The 18,299-nt window shown below is 45.4% G+C and overlaps 1 protein-coding gene across 2 annotated transcripts in view; it reads right to left on the bottom strand.

Moving 5' to 3' along the window:
* LOC126267108 (facilitated trehalose transporter Tret1-like) overlaps positions 1–18,299 on the bottom strand; it is a 97,463-nt gene that overhangs the window by 27,741 nt on the left and 51,423 nt on the right. For both annotated transcript variants that reach the window (XM_049972007.1, XM_049972008.1), the window contains exon 4: positions 4,493–4,702. In XM_049972007.1, coding sequence (XP_049827964.1) covers positions 4,493–4,702 — 210 coding nt within the window. The remainder of the gene's footprint in view (positions 1–4,492; positions 4,703–18,299) is intronic.

The following is an 18,299-nucleotide window of genomic DNA, read 5'->3' as shown; positions in this document are numbered from 1 at the left end:
CACGACAGTACTGGCGAGCCCCTGCAACACAGTTATTACTGGAAACCCCAGATGTTCGACCAGCCGAAAAGCAGGCAACCGCAGGGAAACCGTGCTGTACACAGCACGCAGACCAGCCACGCACAATACACCGTCTGTGAGCCGATCTATGAGCGATCGCCCACTAATCTACAACGACCTTGAACTGTTGCAGGGACGCAGCAACTGCAGCAAGCGCCGCAAGCGCCACAACGAGCTCCAACAACGACAGTGGTAACGATGCACGATACCTCGAACTAACATAACCACACCTCGCATGCACTGTCGCAGATAGCAAGCCGCTACTGCCCTTACCACCCGTCCTACTGTCGCAGAGGTTTTTTCCCTTGGCTCTTGCCTTGGAACTTTTTTTTCCTCTGCCCTTACAACCCCTACCCTTCGATCGCTTTCGTCCACTTTCTATCTCCTGATGGACCATGTTAATGAGTAATCTTACCCAAACGCATGGATAACATCACAGCCCGCATCCTGTGACTCCTGATTCAAAAACTAACATGTTATACGGAGGTGGCAGTAGAACTTTTGGTTTGGTCACCACGTTGGTGTGGGCGTGGAGGGGCCCCATCCTTTGTGTTGTCCTGTTCCGTAGAATACGGTCGGCCGCTGACTGATCCAGAATCGAACCCACTCGTGCACTTTCTCGTCCTGCTGAAACCAACATCTGCGCATGTCATTCTTAGGTCTCCAAAGATGCGAAAAGGATACCGTGAAAGATCTAGGCTGTACGGAGGATGTTGCAGTTTTTCCAAAGAAAGTGCTGAAGCGTGGCCTTCGTCCGATAACCAGTGTGGGGTCAAGCGTTAACGTGCAACATGACTCCGTCCGATACCATTCCTGGGCCTCTTTATTTATTACTGTTGTTGGTTACGAAATTTAGCAGTATTTATCATTAGGCTGAAATGGGCTGTGTCCTGTATGGTGTTTTCTGTGACGTTGAGTTTTCTTGAATTCCTTCTTGTCTCTACGTGCCACCCAGTTGTGTTTTTTAATTTGGAAATGAAATTAGAAGTTTTCTTCGTTAGCCTATTGTCGTTCATTCTGTAAATAAGACAGTAAAACTTTAATCTCCTCTCCCTTATTGTGTGAGTGTTTGTTTCTATGTTTCTGTATAGATTTTCATTTTTCCTCTTCGTCCAGATGTTGTCATTGATCAATTGTGGTCCTTTCTTTCTTTTCTTGTTCTTGGCAATCTCTTTTATACAGTGTTCAACATTTATATCGATATATGCTTCTGGTTTAATTTGCTCTGACGCAATGTTTAATTATTGCCTGGAACGACATTGATCGTTTATTACATCAGTTTCGGCTCAGTTTCATGGTTGCCACAAGTTTCCCCAAGTGAGGAGTTTTCTCCATAATCAAAGTTTTGTAATGTATTACAGTATATAATGTTTCGTTGTATGCTTACTTTGAGTAAAAATAAGCTTTAACGATAGAGTATTTAATTTCTTAAAAAAATTATAACAAAACATTTCGCACGTATTGTTGAGTAGTCGTCATTTTCTTTTTCACTCCTGTGGAAGCGGTGAATAAAAACCTCACAGTGCAACAAAAACAGGTATACATTGAAGAACTCTAATTCTATTGCTTACAAACGGAGCTATAAATGCGTTTCACCTGGTCACATGTAAAGACGATAACCATCGCATTAATATTGGGATTTTCGGAGAAATAGGTTAACCGCACTACTACATATGTAATATAAATAAGGCACGTTGATTTATTGTTAAAATCAATGCTCGATTTCAGTTATAAATGAAAGGACAGTAACTCAACTCCACACAGTTCGTAATGATGGAAACTGCTTCCTACACCGCGAAACGTGGCTTAGACGTTGGTTTCAAACCTCAACACGGCAGAGATAGTTACGTGCGCAGTCTATGGTCGTTAGGAACAAATGCAAATTGTTACGTATGAACCGGAAATTGCTATGGAACACCCGACCAATGATAGTAAAAGGAACTGTTGAGGACAAAACAACTGCAGCGAAGCCTGTGCACGAACGCTCTGTATGCCTTCGACATTTCATGGTAACTGGGTGTTTGACGAAGGTTGCTGTGGACCGAAGTAGTGCGGCATTCCGTGTGGTACGACAACATGTCTGTAGGAGATCATTTGACTATTTACGATCGTGGACGAGCAGTTGGACACCTCGAAGCCGATCAGAGTGCCACAGCTGTGGCCACCGAATGGCTGTTGTTCAAAAGAACCATATCGCACTTTAAAAAGGTCACTGAAGGAGTAACTGATAAGCGAAAGCGTAGTCGCAGACGGCCTACCATACCGCAAGAGGATCGATACGTAGCCCTAGTGAAGACAACTGTATCTCACTCCTAGGCAGATCGCTGCACTTGTTGGAACCGCTACTCGTATACATATCTCTGCCAGAAATATTTCGCGGTGATTATATCAGGCTGATGTGTATGCTTGGAAGCCTGTTGAATTCGTATATCTCCTACGCCACTATTGAAAAAGATTTCGTTGGTGTAGGGAGAATGTTGGTTGTGGTCAGAAACAGTGGTCCAGAATGATAGTCTCCGATGTATCCCGCTGCACTGTGGCTAGTGATTCCGGCCACTAGTTAGTGTAAAGAGAGACGGTATACCGGTGCCTCTTCTTTAGTCTTTTTCTTCTTCTTGTTTATCGCGGCTTCTTGAGATCTCTTGTGAAGAGACGCGATACAACAAGTTCCGTAGCGGTGTAGGAGAGTCAATGAATTTACACAACAATAATTTAACTTTTGAAACTGCCGGTTTATTGGCATTTATGGAAAGAACAACACTCTCATACTCTCAGGCGGTCAGCAAATTTCGTGTAATATTTTGTGTGTGTGTGTAATGGGCCTTACTAGGTCGCAAAGAGTTCTAATGAATTAACTAAGCTGCTTTACAGTATTGCTAGGCAACGTAATCAACAAGGTGATACGTGTCTCAAGTAAAACTGGACCTCGATATTTTGAATAATCTTTCGGTTCATTTATTTTTGTAAAAATCAGCACTTGTCTCAAAATTAATTTCCAGCTTCGTGCATTAAGTCCAAACGCATTTTGCAACTATTGTACTCGATTTACTGGCCAGCTCGATCACGCACTGGCGTGTAACGTGTTTCAAATCGAGTGCGCAGGTTTCAGTTTTCCCTAATGGGCTAAACGACTCTTTTGTAATTATGTGATGTGTCTGTCTCACGTAAATGAAACTGGATTTACTCGGGTCAAGATCACAAAATAAAATTCACCATATAGGTCAGCGAACTGAACACGCTCACTTTTAGCACTCTAAGTGATAACTCGTCTCAGACTAAAAGCCGCACATCAATTCACACTTTATGCATACAAAGTTCAAAACTCCATTATATTAAACAAATAAATTATGTCATGTAATTTCTAATTAAACATTTCCGATTCTGTATAAACTTTAAGAACTTTTATTTCATAACCAATAAAATTTTATCACCTGAAAAAAATTATCAGTTTGCTAAAACGGATTCAGATTATGTCGTGTCTGGACGATGACGTCACGAATCGACACTTGCTTGGAATGAATGAAATAAGTGTACTGAAAAATACTGTCCGTTGAGTAATTTATTGACTTTTGTAACAAGTTTGGTGCCCTTTGCATCGCTACACCGGGAACACGTTACCGACCACAGAATGTTCAGGAACATCATCGGTATGGCCTAGGCTTTACGGTGTGAGCAAGCATTATACACAATGGCCAAACAGCGCTGCTTATCTTTGTGCGCGGTACTGTTACAGCACAGCGGCATTGCGGCGAGATTATTCTGGATCATCTCCGTATGTTTAGGGGTGCGGTAGGTTTCGATTTTCTGTTTATAGACGACAATGGCCGCCGACACAGGACCACTGAAGTGTGGGACACCCTGGAAAGTGAAGATATTGACAGCATGGAATGGCCTGCGTATTCCCTGGAGCTAAACGTTATTGAGCTGGGAAACTCTTGGAAGACTTGTTTCTCAACGGAACACTACCTCCCCGAAAAGGACAAGAATGGAAAAACGCGGGGAGCGGGACGAGGGGAGCGGGATGATGTCCCGAAAGGACATCTCAACAGTATGAAAAACAGGTGAAAAATGTGCTGAAGTGCCCAAGGAGGGCATACTCCTTACTGAGAGCCTGATATCAACATTTACATTGGGAGTCTGATCTGTCTCAAACATGAACGTTATATATGTGTGTTACTCTGCTTTCCAACGTGGTAAATTATGGTACCATATTTCGTTTTAAATGTATCACTCCACCCCTATTACGTATGTACTGTATTTCATGTCGTCCCTCATTGCCTGTCATTATTCCAGTCCAACAATTCCTCTCGTTCCTTAGCACATATCAAAGAAAGCGGAAGAAAATGATTACGTCATACATGTTGAAAGGTGGATGAGAGGATGTAAACAAGCTTTCAGAACTGCTACTGAAGCCAAACATAATGCGCTGTACCTCGGAGTTGTTCATGCCGCGCAGCCTGACGAGCGACTGCTGGGCCTCGCTGTTGCGCCCCCTGAGCAGCAGGTAGGTGGGGGACTCCGGCATCCACGAGAGGGTGGCCACCAGCAGCAGGGGGAACGCCAGCAGGATGCCGGCCAGAGTGCGGAAGTGCACGTACGGTGCCACGCAGAACACCACCAGCGTGCCCAGGTTCTGCATCACCTGCGCAGTACGCCAAAGTCAGCACACCCACCCAACAACGTATCAGCTCCAGACGTCCACTAAGACTTCCAGTGTCTGACGAATCAAGAGAGAATACTATGAATCAGTGAAAAGTGTCACGGCAGTCACTGAAAATCGTGCGTTACTTTCGCTCGCCTGTTTTTACCAACTTTGATGGAGTTCTAGAGGGCCACTGTTGTCCTATATACCGGGTGATCAAAAAGTCGCATAAATTTGAAAACTGAATTAATCACGGAATAATGTAGATAGAGAGGTACAAATTGACACACATGCTTGAAATGACATGGGGTTTTATTAGAACAAAAAAAATACAAACGTTCAAAAAATGTCCGACAGATGGCGCTTCAACTGACGAGAGTAGCAATAATTAGCATAACAAAGTAAGGCAAAGCAAAGATGATGTTCTTTACAGGAAATGTCCAATATGTCCACGATCATTCCTCAACATAGCTGTAGTCGAGAAATCATGTTATGAACAGCACTGTAAAGCATGTCCGGAGTTGTGAGGCATTGGCATCGGATGTTGTCTTTCAGCATCCCTAGAGATGTCGGTCGATCACGATACACTTGCGACTTCAGGTAACCGCAAAGCCAATAATCGCACGGACTGAGGTCGGGGGACCTGGGAGGCCAAGCATGACGAAAGTAGCGGCTGAGCACACGGTCATCACCAAACGACGCGCGCAACAGATCTTTCACGCGTCTAGCAACATGGGGTGTTTTTTTGGTCCTAGTAAAACCTTATGTCATTCCAAGCATGTGTGTCAATTTTTACCTCTGTGTATACATTATTCCGTGGCTTATTAAGTTTTCAAATTAATACTGACTTTCTGATCACCCGGTACGTGCAATATATGATACTGTTCAATATATGTGCAAAAATACACTTGACATCCCACTATTGTGTTCAACTGCACAAAATGATTGCCCAATCCCTGGCTGCGGGTTGCAAGCTGTCTCCCTCCCCTCAACCCCTCACCCCCTCCTTCCTTCCTTCCTGATGAGAAGATCGATTACGAAATGTTACATTAAAGGTGTCAGATACGATCTAAAATTTATTGAGGTGCAGGTAAGTGAACGACCCTGACGAGGAATGAGGGCTCTAAAGTCACAGGGATGGTGCGTCCAGCCCTGTGCATATGTCCTAATAACGGCATCCGGTGTCTGCAATAGGTTTCGTTAGGCAAGCACTGATTAAACACACTTTAATTTCGCTATATGTTGCATCAGTTAATGAATAATTTAATAAGTTAATAAACAACTTAAAATTCAGTGGGAAATAAATAATAAGACTCGTATTCAACACAGTAGCGAAGTTGAGTTGAATTCTCTAAACTGTTCATTAAAAACACAAAAATATACAATGCTCTGACATAAAATCATTAAAATCATGTAGGTTCGATGGCAAAGTTAAAAATTTAGTATTCTAAGTGGGAATATTCAATAAAACTTGACAGATTTCCTATTTAGTTCGTTTATGTGAAAGCAGAACCTAAATAGAATCCCCCACCATGTGTTAATGTTAAATTCTATCACTGATCTGCTTTACTGTAAAACTTCAGCCCGAAATAGAACTATCACTCACGCAAAGTTAAAATCTTCCACTCGAAACCATTTCTTTCAAAATTTTGATTGTTGAAATGGCACACCTAGATTACTAGTCGTAGATTAAGTTCAAACTCTGTTGAACGCCACCCACCCACCAGCAGCTGTCCATCAGACCCAACCATGCGAAAAGAATTGCGTTCGCACAGTGGCGTCGAATGAGATCCGCATTTATTATGTAGGTTTAAACTTCCTGCCAGATTAAAACTGTGTGCCGGACAGACTCGAACTCGGGACATTTGCCTTTCGGGGGCAAGTGCGGATAGGGCACTTGCCCGCAAAAGCTAAACGTCCCGAGTTCAAGTCACGGTCCGGGTCACAGTTTTAATCTGGCAGGAAGTTTCATATCAGCGCACACTACTCTGCAGCGCGAAAATCTCATTTTATTATGCAGATTGTTTGGCTTAAGTTTTAGTATACTGCTGTCATTAAAACTGATACACCAAGAAGAAATTCAGATGGTAAATGGGTATTCAATGAACAAATATATTATACTAGAGCTCACATGTGATTACCTTTTCACGCAATTTTGGTGCATAGATCCTGAGAAATCAGTACCTAGAACAACCACCTCTGGCCATGATAACGGCCTTGATACGCCTGGGCATTGAGTCAAACAGAGCTTGGATGGCGTGTAGAGGTACAGCTGTCCATGCAGCTTCAACGCGGTACCACTGGCGCATTGTGACGAGCCAGTTGCTCGACCACCATTGACCAGACGTTTTCAATTGGTGAGAGATCTGAAGGATATTCTGGCCAGGGCAGCAGTCGAACATTTTCTGTATCCAGAAAGGCCCGTACAGGACCTGCAACATGCGGTCGTGCATTATCGTGCTGAAATGTAGGGTTTCGCAGGGATCGAATGAAGGGTAGAGCCACGGGTCTTAACACATCTGAAATGTAACGTCCACTGTTTAAAATGCCGTCTATGCGAATAAGAGGTGACAGACGTGTAACCAATGGCACCCCATACCATCACGCCGGGTGATACACCAGTATGGCGAACGAATACACGCTTCCAATGTGCGTTCACCGCGATGTCGCCATCATGATGCTGTAAACAGAACCTGGATTCATCCGAAAAAATGGCGTTTTCGTGCACCCAGGTTCGTCATTGAGTACACCATCGCAGGCGCTCCTGTCTGTGATGCAGCGTCAAGGGTAACCGCAGCCATGCTCTCCGAGCTGATAGTCCAATCTGCTGTAGACGTCGAACTGTTCGTGCAGATGGTTGTCTTGCAAACGTCCCCATCTGTTGACTCAGGGATCGAGACGTGGCTGCACGATTCGTTACAGCCATGCCGATAAGATGCCTGTCATCTCACTGCTAGTGATAAGAGGCCGTTGGGGTCCAGCACGGCGTTCCGTATTACTCTCCTGAACCCACCAATTCCATATTCTGCTAACAGTCTTTGGATCTCGACCAACGCCAACAGAAATGTCGCGATACGACAAACAGAAATCGCGATAGGCTACAATCCGACCTTTATTAAAGTCGGAAACGTGATGGTACGCATTTCTCCTCTTTACACGAGGCATCACAACAACGTTTCTCCAGGCAACGCCGGTGAACTGTTGTTTGTGTATGAGACATCTGTTGGAAACTTTCCTCATGTCAGCACGTTGTAGGTGTCGCTCTGAAAAGCTGATCATTTGCCTATCGCAGCATCATCTTCCTGTCGGTTAAATTTCGCGTCTGTAGCATATCATCTTCGTGGTGTATCACTTTTAATGGCCAGTAGTGTATTTTCTGTGTAGTATTGACGAGTAACATTTCGTAACTAAGAAGTGACAGACAGTCGGCATTCGTCTACAGCCGGCTACAGAACCAAAAACTTTTCAGGGCTTTCTAGCTATAGCCTGCGGCACTCATCACCCTGCTTTGTTCATCACCAGTAGATTTGCCTCCTAGACGAAGCCAAGAGTCAGCCTGCATAGTTAACTCCTAGGGTAAGACTTCACTTCCTGGCGTCAGTGATTCGTCTGGTCTCAGGCAGGCATGGCACGGTACACCAACGCAACGACCACACTGCATAGATCATAGCATATCTATAAGCATTTCTTTGACCAAAAAAGAGAGAGAAGGTCCTCTGGTGTTGAGAATAAAATAATCGTGGACGTTGACACACTGACGCAATATAGAGAATGAAAAACTTCGTCTTGCTAGGGGGGGGGGGGAGGGGGGAGGAGGGGGTGAGTGGAGGGGGGGGTGAATGGGGAAACATGAATGATTTATTTATTGTGATTGTCTGTTAGAAGCTTGGCCTGCAGATAAATGTGGTGGATAAATGTAGTGACATTGACAAAAGCCATCACATTGGTCGGAGGCTACCGCGTGTGATGAAACCTAGGCTCATAAGCATAACATTATATCAGAAAAGAGCAGAAGAGTTCACTTAAAAGGGGGAAACTTGCCAAGAAGGGTGATCCATCTCTGTCCTCTTTGGAGTTATGGTGGCTGATGGATAGTGGTAGTGAGGTGGCGCCACCACACACTGTCGTGAACTCACGTTCCACGTGACATCGCATAGCTAACTAATTGTTACGATTAAACTAGGCAAAAAATTGTTTTGTAATGCGAATGCGCCGTATTGCTAACTGCTATGTATAAATCGGCAAACAAGTGCTTTGTAATGTGAATGCTAAACTTATTTGCGAATAATAAATGCTTTACCAATAACATTCTCTTTATACTGCAATATATATAGATCCGGAACAATATTCACTCCAAGTAAATTCCAGGTCTTCTGCAACACCTCAAACATTTTTCCTCCTGAAATAAATTTACAATCAGTGTAGATTTTCCACATGAGACACTTAACTAACACCATCTATCGTTTAGTTTACGAAGTTTATGCACTCAGGATAGCGCTGTCATAGCGAGAAAATCAGAAGTAATGAAATCAGTGATGAACATCAGTGAAATGAAAGACATTAAGTTAAATTCTACGAACCACAAGTCATTATTAGGTTTGTTCGTTGTATGAGTTTTCTTCCACTATTATATTCCGTTTTGTTACTAATTATTTTGTAAATATTTTTACATTTATTTATGTCAGCATAGTTGGTATTTACGGGCTATATTAACAATGATATGCTCGATCATTCCTTGCAATTAGATGATTCCCGTTTTTCCCACTTTTATAATCTAGTTCGTTATTAGCATTTTTTTGCAAATTGTGTTAGTTGATTAATTAATTAGAAGTTAATTTATGTGATTAATTATAATGATCCTGTTCCGAAACAATTCAACTTCCCACAATGTCACTAGCGATTCATTCTAGTTCGGCACATAGCTTTTTTAAGACTTGTGCAAGTAAATATAGACAACAGTGGAAAGAGTGAAGGACGAACAGGCGTTGTACATAGCCAGAAATCGTGATGCAACATGAGGAGACGTTACTACGCGCTACAAAGAAGATATGCCTGCTTGTGGCATGCGGATCACAATAATTACTTCATTACAGAGGTGCATCATTCTATGGATAACGAAAAGCGTTCTCATCGCTTATCAAGAACTCTGTCATCTCCCTGACAGAACACTACTTATCAACTTTGCACACAGTCCACTTACTGATAAGCGACCGCTATCACATCGCGTTCTATAGTGGTTTTGCGTGACCGTCGCATGTTCGGAATCTTTATCGTCGGGTAATCAAGTACATTCCTTTATGTAACCACAATGTTTCAAAGTAAGAAAGGAACAGCTTGTGAAAATAGCAGATCTCTGTTTCGAGTCTTGAGAGTAACTCCTTGGAATACACACGTACTTATGGAACAATGACGAAATAGATCCTTTTGAAGGGTTAATGCGACTGGGCAACAGCGAACCTCACTAATGTTGGAAGAAAGGAAACCGTCATCAACAAGATTCAAAATAATACCATGTAACAGGTTTACATAAAAATCACCATGACAACAGATAACTTGTGCAGTTGATACATTCTTGAGCTACCTGACTATAGGAAGATAAACGTTAGCACATACACCTCATATTCGCACCAGCTCATGTTATGAAAGACAGCTGCAGATGTTATGGCAAAACGCCCCTCCACAGAGGAAACAGGCATCAATACTATCACAATAGGAACTTCCTAAACGCGACGAATATGTGAAACAGAAAAAAAGACGGGCCAGGTGAGTTAATTATTTACTTGTCACGATTAAAGTTGTTGGCTCTAGGTGGAATTCTGAAATGAAAATATTGACGCAACATGGAAAAGATAATAGAACAATCAGGGTGGAAGACACTACATATTACATGTTGTTGTTGCCTTCAGTCTGGAGACTGGATTGATCCAGCTCTCCATGCTACTCTATCCTGTGCAAGCTGCTTCATTTCCAAGTAACTACTGCACCCAACATCCCTATGAATCTGATTAGTGTATTCATCTCTAGGTTTCCCTCAACGATTTTTACCGTCCACACTGCCCTCCAATACTAACTTGGTGATCCCTTGCTGCCTCAGAACATGTCCTACCAACCGATCCCTTTTTCTACTCAAGTTGTACCAGAAATTCCTCTTCGTTCCAGTTATTTTCAGTACATCTTCATTAGTTACATGATCTAGCCATCTAGTCTTTAGCATTCTTCTGTAGCACCACATTTCGGAAGCTTCTATTCCCTTCTTGTCTAAACTATTTATCGTCCATGTCTCACATCCATACAAATACTTTTAGAAAAGACTTCCTGACACTTAAATCTATACTCGATGTTCTTCAGAAACGCTTTTCTTGCCATTGCCAGTCTACATTTTATATTCTCTACACTTCGACCATCATCTGTCATATTGTTCCCTAAATACCAACACTCATCAAGTACTTTCTCATTTCCTAATCCAATTCCCTCAGCATCACCTGGTTTAATTAGACTACATTCCACTATCCTCGTTTTGCTTTTTTGGATGTTCATATTATATCCTCCTTTGAAGACCAAGTCCATTCCATTCAGCTGCTTTTCCAGATCCTTTGCTGTCTCCGACAGAATTAAAATGTCATCGGCTAACCTCAGTTTTTATTTCTTCTCCATGTTTTTTAATCCCTACTCCAAATTTTTTCTTTTGTTTCCTTTACTGCTTGCTCAATATATAGATTGAATAACATTGGAGATAGGGTTGTAGCCTGTCTCACTCCCTTCCCAACCATAGCTTCCCCTTCATGGCCCTGGACTCACTACAGCCTTATGGTTTATGTACAAATCTGTTGGTTGGTTGGTTTTAGGGTTTGATGGGGGCTGAACATCAGGTCATACAGTAAAAGCGTAACCTTTGTACCCAGAGGGAGGGAACACCAAGGGGTTCAGAGCTAAAATGAACACCGCAATAACACAAAATAGAGGACACTTAAAAGGAGCAGAGCAAATACTTCACTATAGTAAAACAGACTACAGAGGTTGATGGATCAGGTAAAAGGTCAACCACTGAACTACAAACGAAGAACCTCCAGCTGGAAAGCGTTGATAGACGTACCAACACAACTTGTTACCATAAAAGCCATTATTTTGGTATCCATATCACAATTAAAAGTCGCTTGAGTGGGTGTAGCCTGAGAAATCATGCGAGAACGCCCACGCTAGAGTGAGTGATAAAACCCAGCTGCACGGATAAAACGTAAAGCTGAGTCAGCTATAGAGGCATCGTCACCTAGGATTAAAGGAAGTGCAGCTGGAAATTAAAGGACTGCCGCAAGGGGTCTAAAAGGGAGCAGTCCATCAGAAGATGGACCACTGTCAGCCCTGCATCACAGCGACACTTGGGCGGGTTCTCATGGCGAAGGAGATAGCTGTGGGCAACTGCATATGTCCACTTCGGAGATGACAGAACAACTGAGTCAGTGGATGACTTTACCATGCAGAGCTTATTTGGTGTGTTCAAGACAGACCATTCAGAGCTCCAAACATCGTTGACCTTGCGATGTAGGGCTGACCGGAGGTCTCTTTCCTAGAGACCAAGCTCCAGGGGTGGCGAAGTGGTGGCGAAGTGGTGGCGAAGTGGTGGCGAAGTGGTGGCGAAGTGGTGGCGAAGTGGTGGCGAAGTGGTGGCGAAGTGGTGGCGAAGTGGTGGCGAAGTGGTGGCGAAGTGGTGGAAGTGGTGGCCTGCTTGGCCAACAGATCGACACGTTCGTTTCCTGGAATGGCGATGTGGCCCGGGGTCCACACAAACGTCGCTGAACGACCACACTCAGCGAAAGCAAAAACAGCATCTTGAATACTGCGCACCAAAGGATCCCGAGAAAAACACTGGTCGAGTGCTTGCAATCCACTCAGGGAGCCACTGCATATGTCAAATGACTCCCCAGGGCAGGAGGAAAGGTGAGCGAGTGCACGATAAAGAGCAACCAGCTCCGCAGTGAAAACACTAGTCCCACAAGGCAGGGAATGCTGCTCAACATAGTCGCCGTGCCTGAAAGCAAACGCAGTGCGTCCATCGACCACAGAACCATCGGTGTAGACTACATGTGTATCGCGAAATGAGGCAGGAAGAGCCAGGAATTGTTGACGAAGACTGGCAGTTAGAATGGAGGACTTGGAGTCGCAGGACAAATCCAAGCAAGACAGCAAGCGAGGGAGGGACCAAGGAAGGGTAGAAGAAGATGGCCAAGGACTCGAGTGATAAGAGAAGGGAACGAACGTGGACCGCTTTCGGAAGACCCGACCTAGGCCACCGTCGTGGGGAGGGGAGTGCAGAAGGTGGAAAAAGGAGCCTGCGGTTTGGGTGGTCAGGCGAGGCATGGACGCGTGCGATGTATGACGCAAGTAACTGTTTCGGCGGAATCTTAGGGGAGGTATTCCAGCTTCTACAAGAAGACTAGTCACTGGACTAGTGTGGAAGGCACCTGTCGCCAGTCTGACGTCACAATGGAGAATCTGCAACGTTGAAGGCGCTGCTAAGTCGTACATCACGCTTCCGTAGTCGAGACGGGACTGGACTAAAGCCTTATAGAGCTGCACGAGGGTTGTTCATGCAGCCCCCCGAACAGTGTGGCTGAGGCAGCGAAGGATGTTGAGGTGCTGCCAGCACCGTTGTTTAAGTGAGCTGGGCATCAAACAGCATGCCAAGAAAGTGATGCATCTCCTCAATATGAAGGAGCTCATTGCAAATGTAGAGCTGTGGATTGAGGTGGACCGTTCGATGACGACAGAAATGCATCACTCGGGTCTTCGAGGCTGAGAACAGAAAACCATGGTTGGATGCCCAAATATGTGCCTTATGGGTAGCTCACTGCAGCCGCCGTTTACTGACACTGATGCTTGGGGAACTGTAATAAAGGCAAAGTCATCGGCATATAGAGAGGAACAGATCAATGAGCCCACTGCAGCGGCAAGAGCATTAATCGCCACCAAAAAGACAGGAACACTGAGAACTGAGCCCTGTGGGACACCGTTCTCCTGAGTATGAGCAGATCTAAATTAAGTGCCAACTCTAACCCGAGAGGAGCGATTGGAGAGAAAATTCCGATAAAAATTTGAAGTGGACCATGTAAGCCCCATTCGTGCAGTGTAGCAAGGATATGATCACGCGAGGTGGTATCTTACGCCTTCCAAAGATCAAAGAAAACAGCAACTAGATGTTCTCTCCGAGTAAAAGCTGTACAAATAGCCGATTCTAACGAGACTAAATTGTCGATCGCTGAGTGGCCCTGATTGAAGTCCCCCTGTTGCTGGGCCAGGAGGCCCCGAGCTTCGAGGATCCACATGAGCCACTGACTCACCATCCATTCCAGGAGTTCGCACATAACGTTGGTAAGGCTGATAGGGCGATAGCTATCAACCACCAACGGATCTGCACCAGGTTTCAGCACCGGGATGGTAACGCTATCCTGCCAACGAGTTGGGAAAACGCCCTCCGTCCAGATGCGGTTAAACAGGGCGAGTAATTCACCCTGATTGTGCGCTGAGAGATGGCGAAGAAAATGGTTGTGAATTTGGTCTGGACTTTGAGAGGTATTGGGGCAAGCTATAAGGGCACTTTGGAACTCCCATTCACTAAATGGGGCGTTGTATCGTTCCCAACGGTGCGTGCGAAACGACAACTGCGTACGCTCAGCCTGCTCTTTAATGGCGCGGAATTCTGCGCTATAGCCTGCTGTCGCGGAAGTATGAGCGAAGCACTCTGCCAGATGTTCGGCGATGGCGATTGAGTCATTACAATATGTACCCCGAAGAGAAAGGCAAGAGACAGACGCATGAGGGCGAAATCCAAAAATGCGCCGAACCCGCGACCACACCTGAGATGGGGAGGTGCGAGAACCTATGGTGGCAACATATCATTCCCAGCAGTCTTGTTTGCTCCGCCAGATTAACCGCCGAGCCCAGGCCCGAGCCCGCAGCTGTTTAAAGGCAACTAGATTCTCTAGGAAAGGATGACACCAGTGTCGTTGCAGGGTTCGCCGGCGGTCCCGGATAGCTGCTGCAATCTCTGGTGTCCACCAAGGGACTGACTTACTCCTTAGGGTACTTTAAGAACAGGGGCAGTTGCCTCGGCAGCAGAAACAACGTCCATAATGACCTCGTCCACTGCCAAATCAATTGTCACCAGGAAGCGGAGCAATGGTCATAGTAGCTGAGGTGTAGGCTGCCCAATCAGCTCCACGAAGAGACCATCGTGGCAGTTGGTCAGGGGGTTGGGAATAAAGAAGAGAAACCAGGATAGGAAAGTGGTCGCTATCACAGAGGTCGTCATGGACCCTCCAACTGAGTTATGGAAGAAAACCTGGGCTACTAGGAGAGGTGAATGGCCGAGTATGTGCCATGAGTCAAGCTAAAATATGTGGGAGCACCAGTGTTAAGGAGGCAAATGTCCTGCTGTGCCAAGAGAGCCTCTACGTTCCTACCCTGGCCCGAGATCTGGGCCCCACCCCATAAAGGGTGGTGGGCATTAAAGTCCTCCAAAAGGAGGAATGGCTTGGGGAGCTGGGCGAACAAGGCAGCTAGGTCAGCAAGAGGGACAACCTTATCTGGGGGAAGGTAGAGGGAACAGATTGTAAGCTCCATTCCTGCCAGGATGCTAACAGCCACAGCCTTGAGAGTCGTGTGAAGTGGCACTGGGAACAGTGGCAAGAACATAAACACAGACACTGCCAGATACCCTGTCGTATTCTTCGCGGTTCTTATAACAACCCCGGTAGCCACAGAGGGAGGGGGTCCACCGAACAGGAAACCAGGTTTCCTGCAGGGCCAGACAAGTGGCAGGGAAGCGGCACAAAAGCTGTTTCAACTTATCAAGGTGGTGGAAAAGCCACAGCAATTCCATTGAAGGATAATGGTATCCTACTGTGAAGATATGAAATAACCTGGGGGGGGGGGGGGTAGGAGGTAGTGGCTTTTTCAGCCACTGCCTGACATCTGGAGGGGCAGTAACCATGGAAGGGAGGGCACCAAGAGATCCCCTCCGCACGAGGGGAGCTTGAGGTGGTGGGCACTTCTCCGGTGTGGAGGTGGGGACTGAAGTCCCCAAAGGAGGGGTTGTTACTCTCTATGTCGATAACGGGAGAGCAACGGAAGAGGGTGTTCCCCAACTACCAGAGGGGGGGGGGGGCAGGAATAGACTGTCAGGCTGGAGGGCCCACAAAAAGCTGCTGAGCTTTGGGGCTCATGGCCAGGGATGGCGACATCGAAGCTGCTGCAGCATACATTGATGAAATGCGCACGGGGTGAAGTTGGTCGTATTTGCATTTAGCCTCTGTGTAAGTGAGCCTGTCCAAGGTCTTATACGCAATAATCTTCCGTTCTTTTTGATAAATTGCGCAGTCTGACAAACAAGGTGAATGTTTTTGTCTGCAGTTTACACAAACAGGTGGTGGCGAACATGGGACATTGGGGTGGGAGGCACGCCCACAATCCCGACAGGTAGGGTTGGCGTCACATGTCGATGACATATGCCCAAACCTACAGCACTTAAAGCAGCACATGGCAGGAGGGACATAAGGCTTAACATCACATCGATGTATCATCACCTTGACCTTCTCGGGTAGGATGTCACCCTCGAAAGACAAGATGAAGGCGCCGATGGCGACCCTACTCTCTTTAGGTCCCCTGAAGACACGTCGTACAAAGTGGACACTGCGCGTTCCAGATTTGCACGGAGCTCTTCGTCAGACTGCAACAACATGTCAGAATGAAAATAAGTCCCTGAACCATTTGAGGCTCTAATGAGGCGCAATGGAGACTGCAAGATCACCGAGCTTGTCACAAGCAAGCAATGCCCATGACTGTGCTAGGGATGCTGTCTGTATGTGGACTGCTCCGGACCTCATTTTAGACATGCCCTAAAGTTCTCCAAACTTTTCCTCTAAATTTTCCACAAAAAACCTGAGGCATTGTGGTCGGAAATGAGTCCCTATATGTTTAACTGCAAACCAGAAATCGAGGAGAATACTTCTCCCCAGGTAATTTAGATCGCCTTTCCTCCTCTGGTGTGGGCAGGGAAGGGAACAATTGGGGGTCATACTTTAAAGCATTGAACTTTCCTTTCTTAGAGACTCATGCTTGCACACTATTCGTATTTCTTTACATGGTGGTCCCACGAGCAGCTAGGGAAAAGAATGTCAACTCAGACAGAGCCCCACTTGCCTGGGTAAGCCTAATACAACTGAGGGCGGCAAGTTCCCCAGAGGTGGCCCGCTAGCAACTGTTCTATCCCAACAGCCATGCGTCTCCTCGGCGCGCAGCACACCTTGAGATTGAGGTTTTTTTTGTCGAAGTGTACACCATCCTCGCGACCCAGGCAATTAAGATCCCCAGGCTCTGTACCGTACAACGTTCCACCGTCGCGCCTTATGGTGGTCGTTGAAGCACGCTCAGAGCTTGCAGTATTGAGGACTGGCGGCGCTTCCCAGACCCCAGCTCAGGGACCCCAGGGTTGCCAAGCCTGTACCCAGCAACTAAATGCTGAGCCCCCTGAGGGTTGTACAAATTGTAAATAGCCTTTCGCTCCCTGTGTTTTACCCCTGACACCTTTAGAATTTGAAAGAATTCAGTCTATATTGTCAAAAACTTTCTATAAGTCTACAAATGCTAGAAACGTAGGTTTGTCTTTCCTTAATCTCCAAAGATAAGTCGTAGGGTCAGTATTGCCTCACGTGTTCCAAAATTTCCACGGAATCCAAACTGATGTTCCCCGAGGTCGGCTTCTACCAGTTTTCCCTTTCGTCTGTAAAGAATTTGTGTCAGTATTTTGCAGCCGTGACTTATTAAACTGATAGTTCGGTAATTTTCACACCTGCCAGCACTTGTTTTCTTTGGGACTGGATTTATATTCTTGATGTCTGTGGGTATTTCTCCTGTCCCATACATCTTGCTCACCAGATGGTAGAGTTTTGTCAGGGCTGGCTCCCGCAAGGCAATCAGTAGTTCTAATGGAATGTTATCTACTCCAGGGGCCTTGTTTCGAGTTAGGTCTTTCAGTCAAATTCTTTACACAGTATCATATCTCTAATTTCATCTTCAGTTACGTCCTCTTCTATTTTCATAATATTGCCCTCGAGTACATCGCCCTTGTACAGACCCTCTATACAGGGTGGTCCCTTGACAGTGACTGGGCCAAATATCTCACAAAATAAGCATCAAACGAAAAAACTACTGGTTTCCCCCTGCAAGCTAGACAAGTTTCGTTCTTTGTAGTTTTTTCGTTTGACGCTTATTTTGTGAGATATTTGGCCCGGTCACGATCAATGAACCATCCTGTATATTCCTTCCACCTTTCTGCTTTCCCTTCTTTGCTTGGAACTGGTTTTCCATCTGAGATCTTGATATTCATACAACTGGTTCTCTTTTCTTCAAAGGTGTGTCTAATTTTCCTGTAGGCAGTGTCTATCTTACCCTTAGTGAGATAGGCCTCTACATCCTTACATTTGTCCTCTAGCCACCCCCGCTTAGCCATTTTGCACTTACTGTCGATCTCATGTTTGAGACGTTTGTATTCCTTTTTGCCTGCTTCATTTACTGCATATATATAGTGTCTCCTTTTAGCGAT

This window comes from Schistocerca gregaria, chromosome 4 (assembly GCF_023897955.1).
Source record: "Schistocerca gregaria isolate iqSchGreg1 chromosome 4, iqSchGreg1.2, whole genome shotgun sequence".
Taxonomy (NCBI): Eukaryota; Metazoa; Arthropoda; class Insecta; order Orthoptera; family Acrididae; genus Schistocerca; species Schistocerca gregaria.
This window is presented reverse-complemented; position numbering and strand designations above follow the sequence as displayed.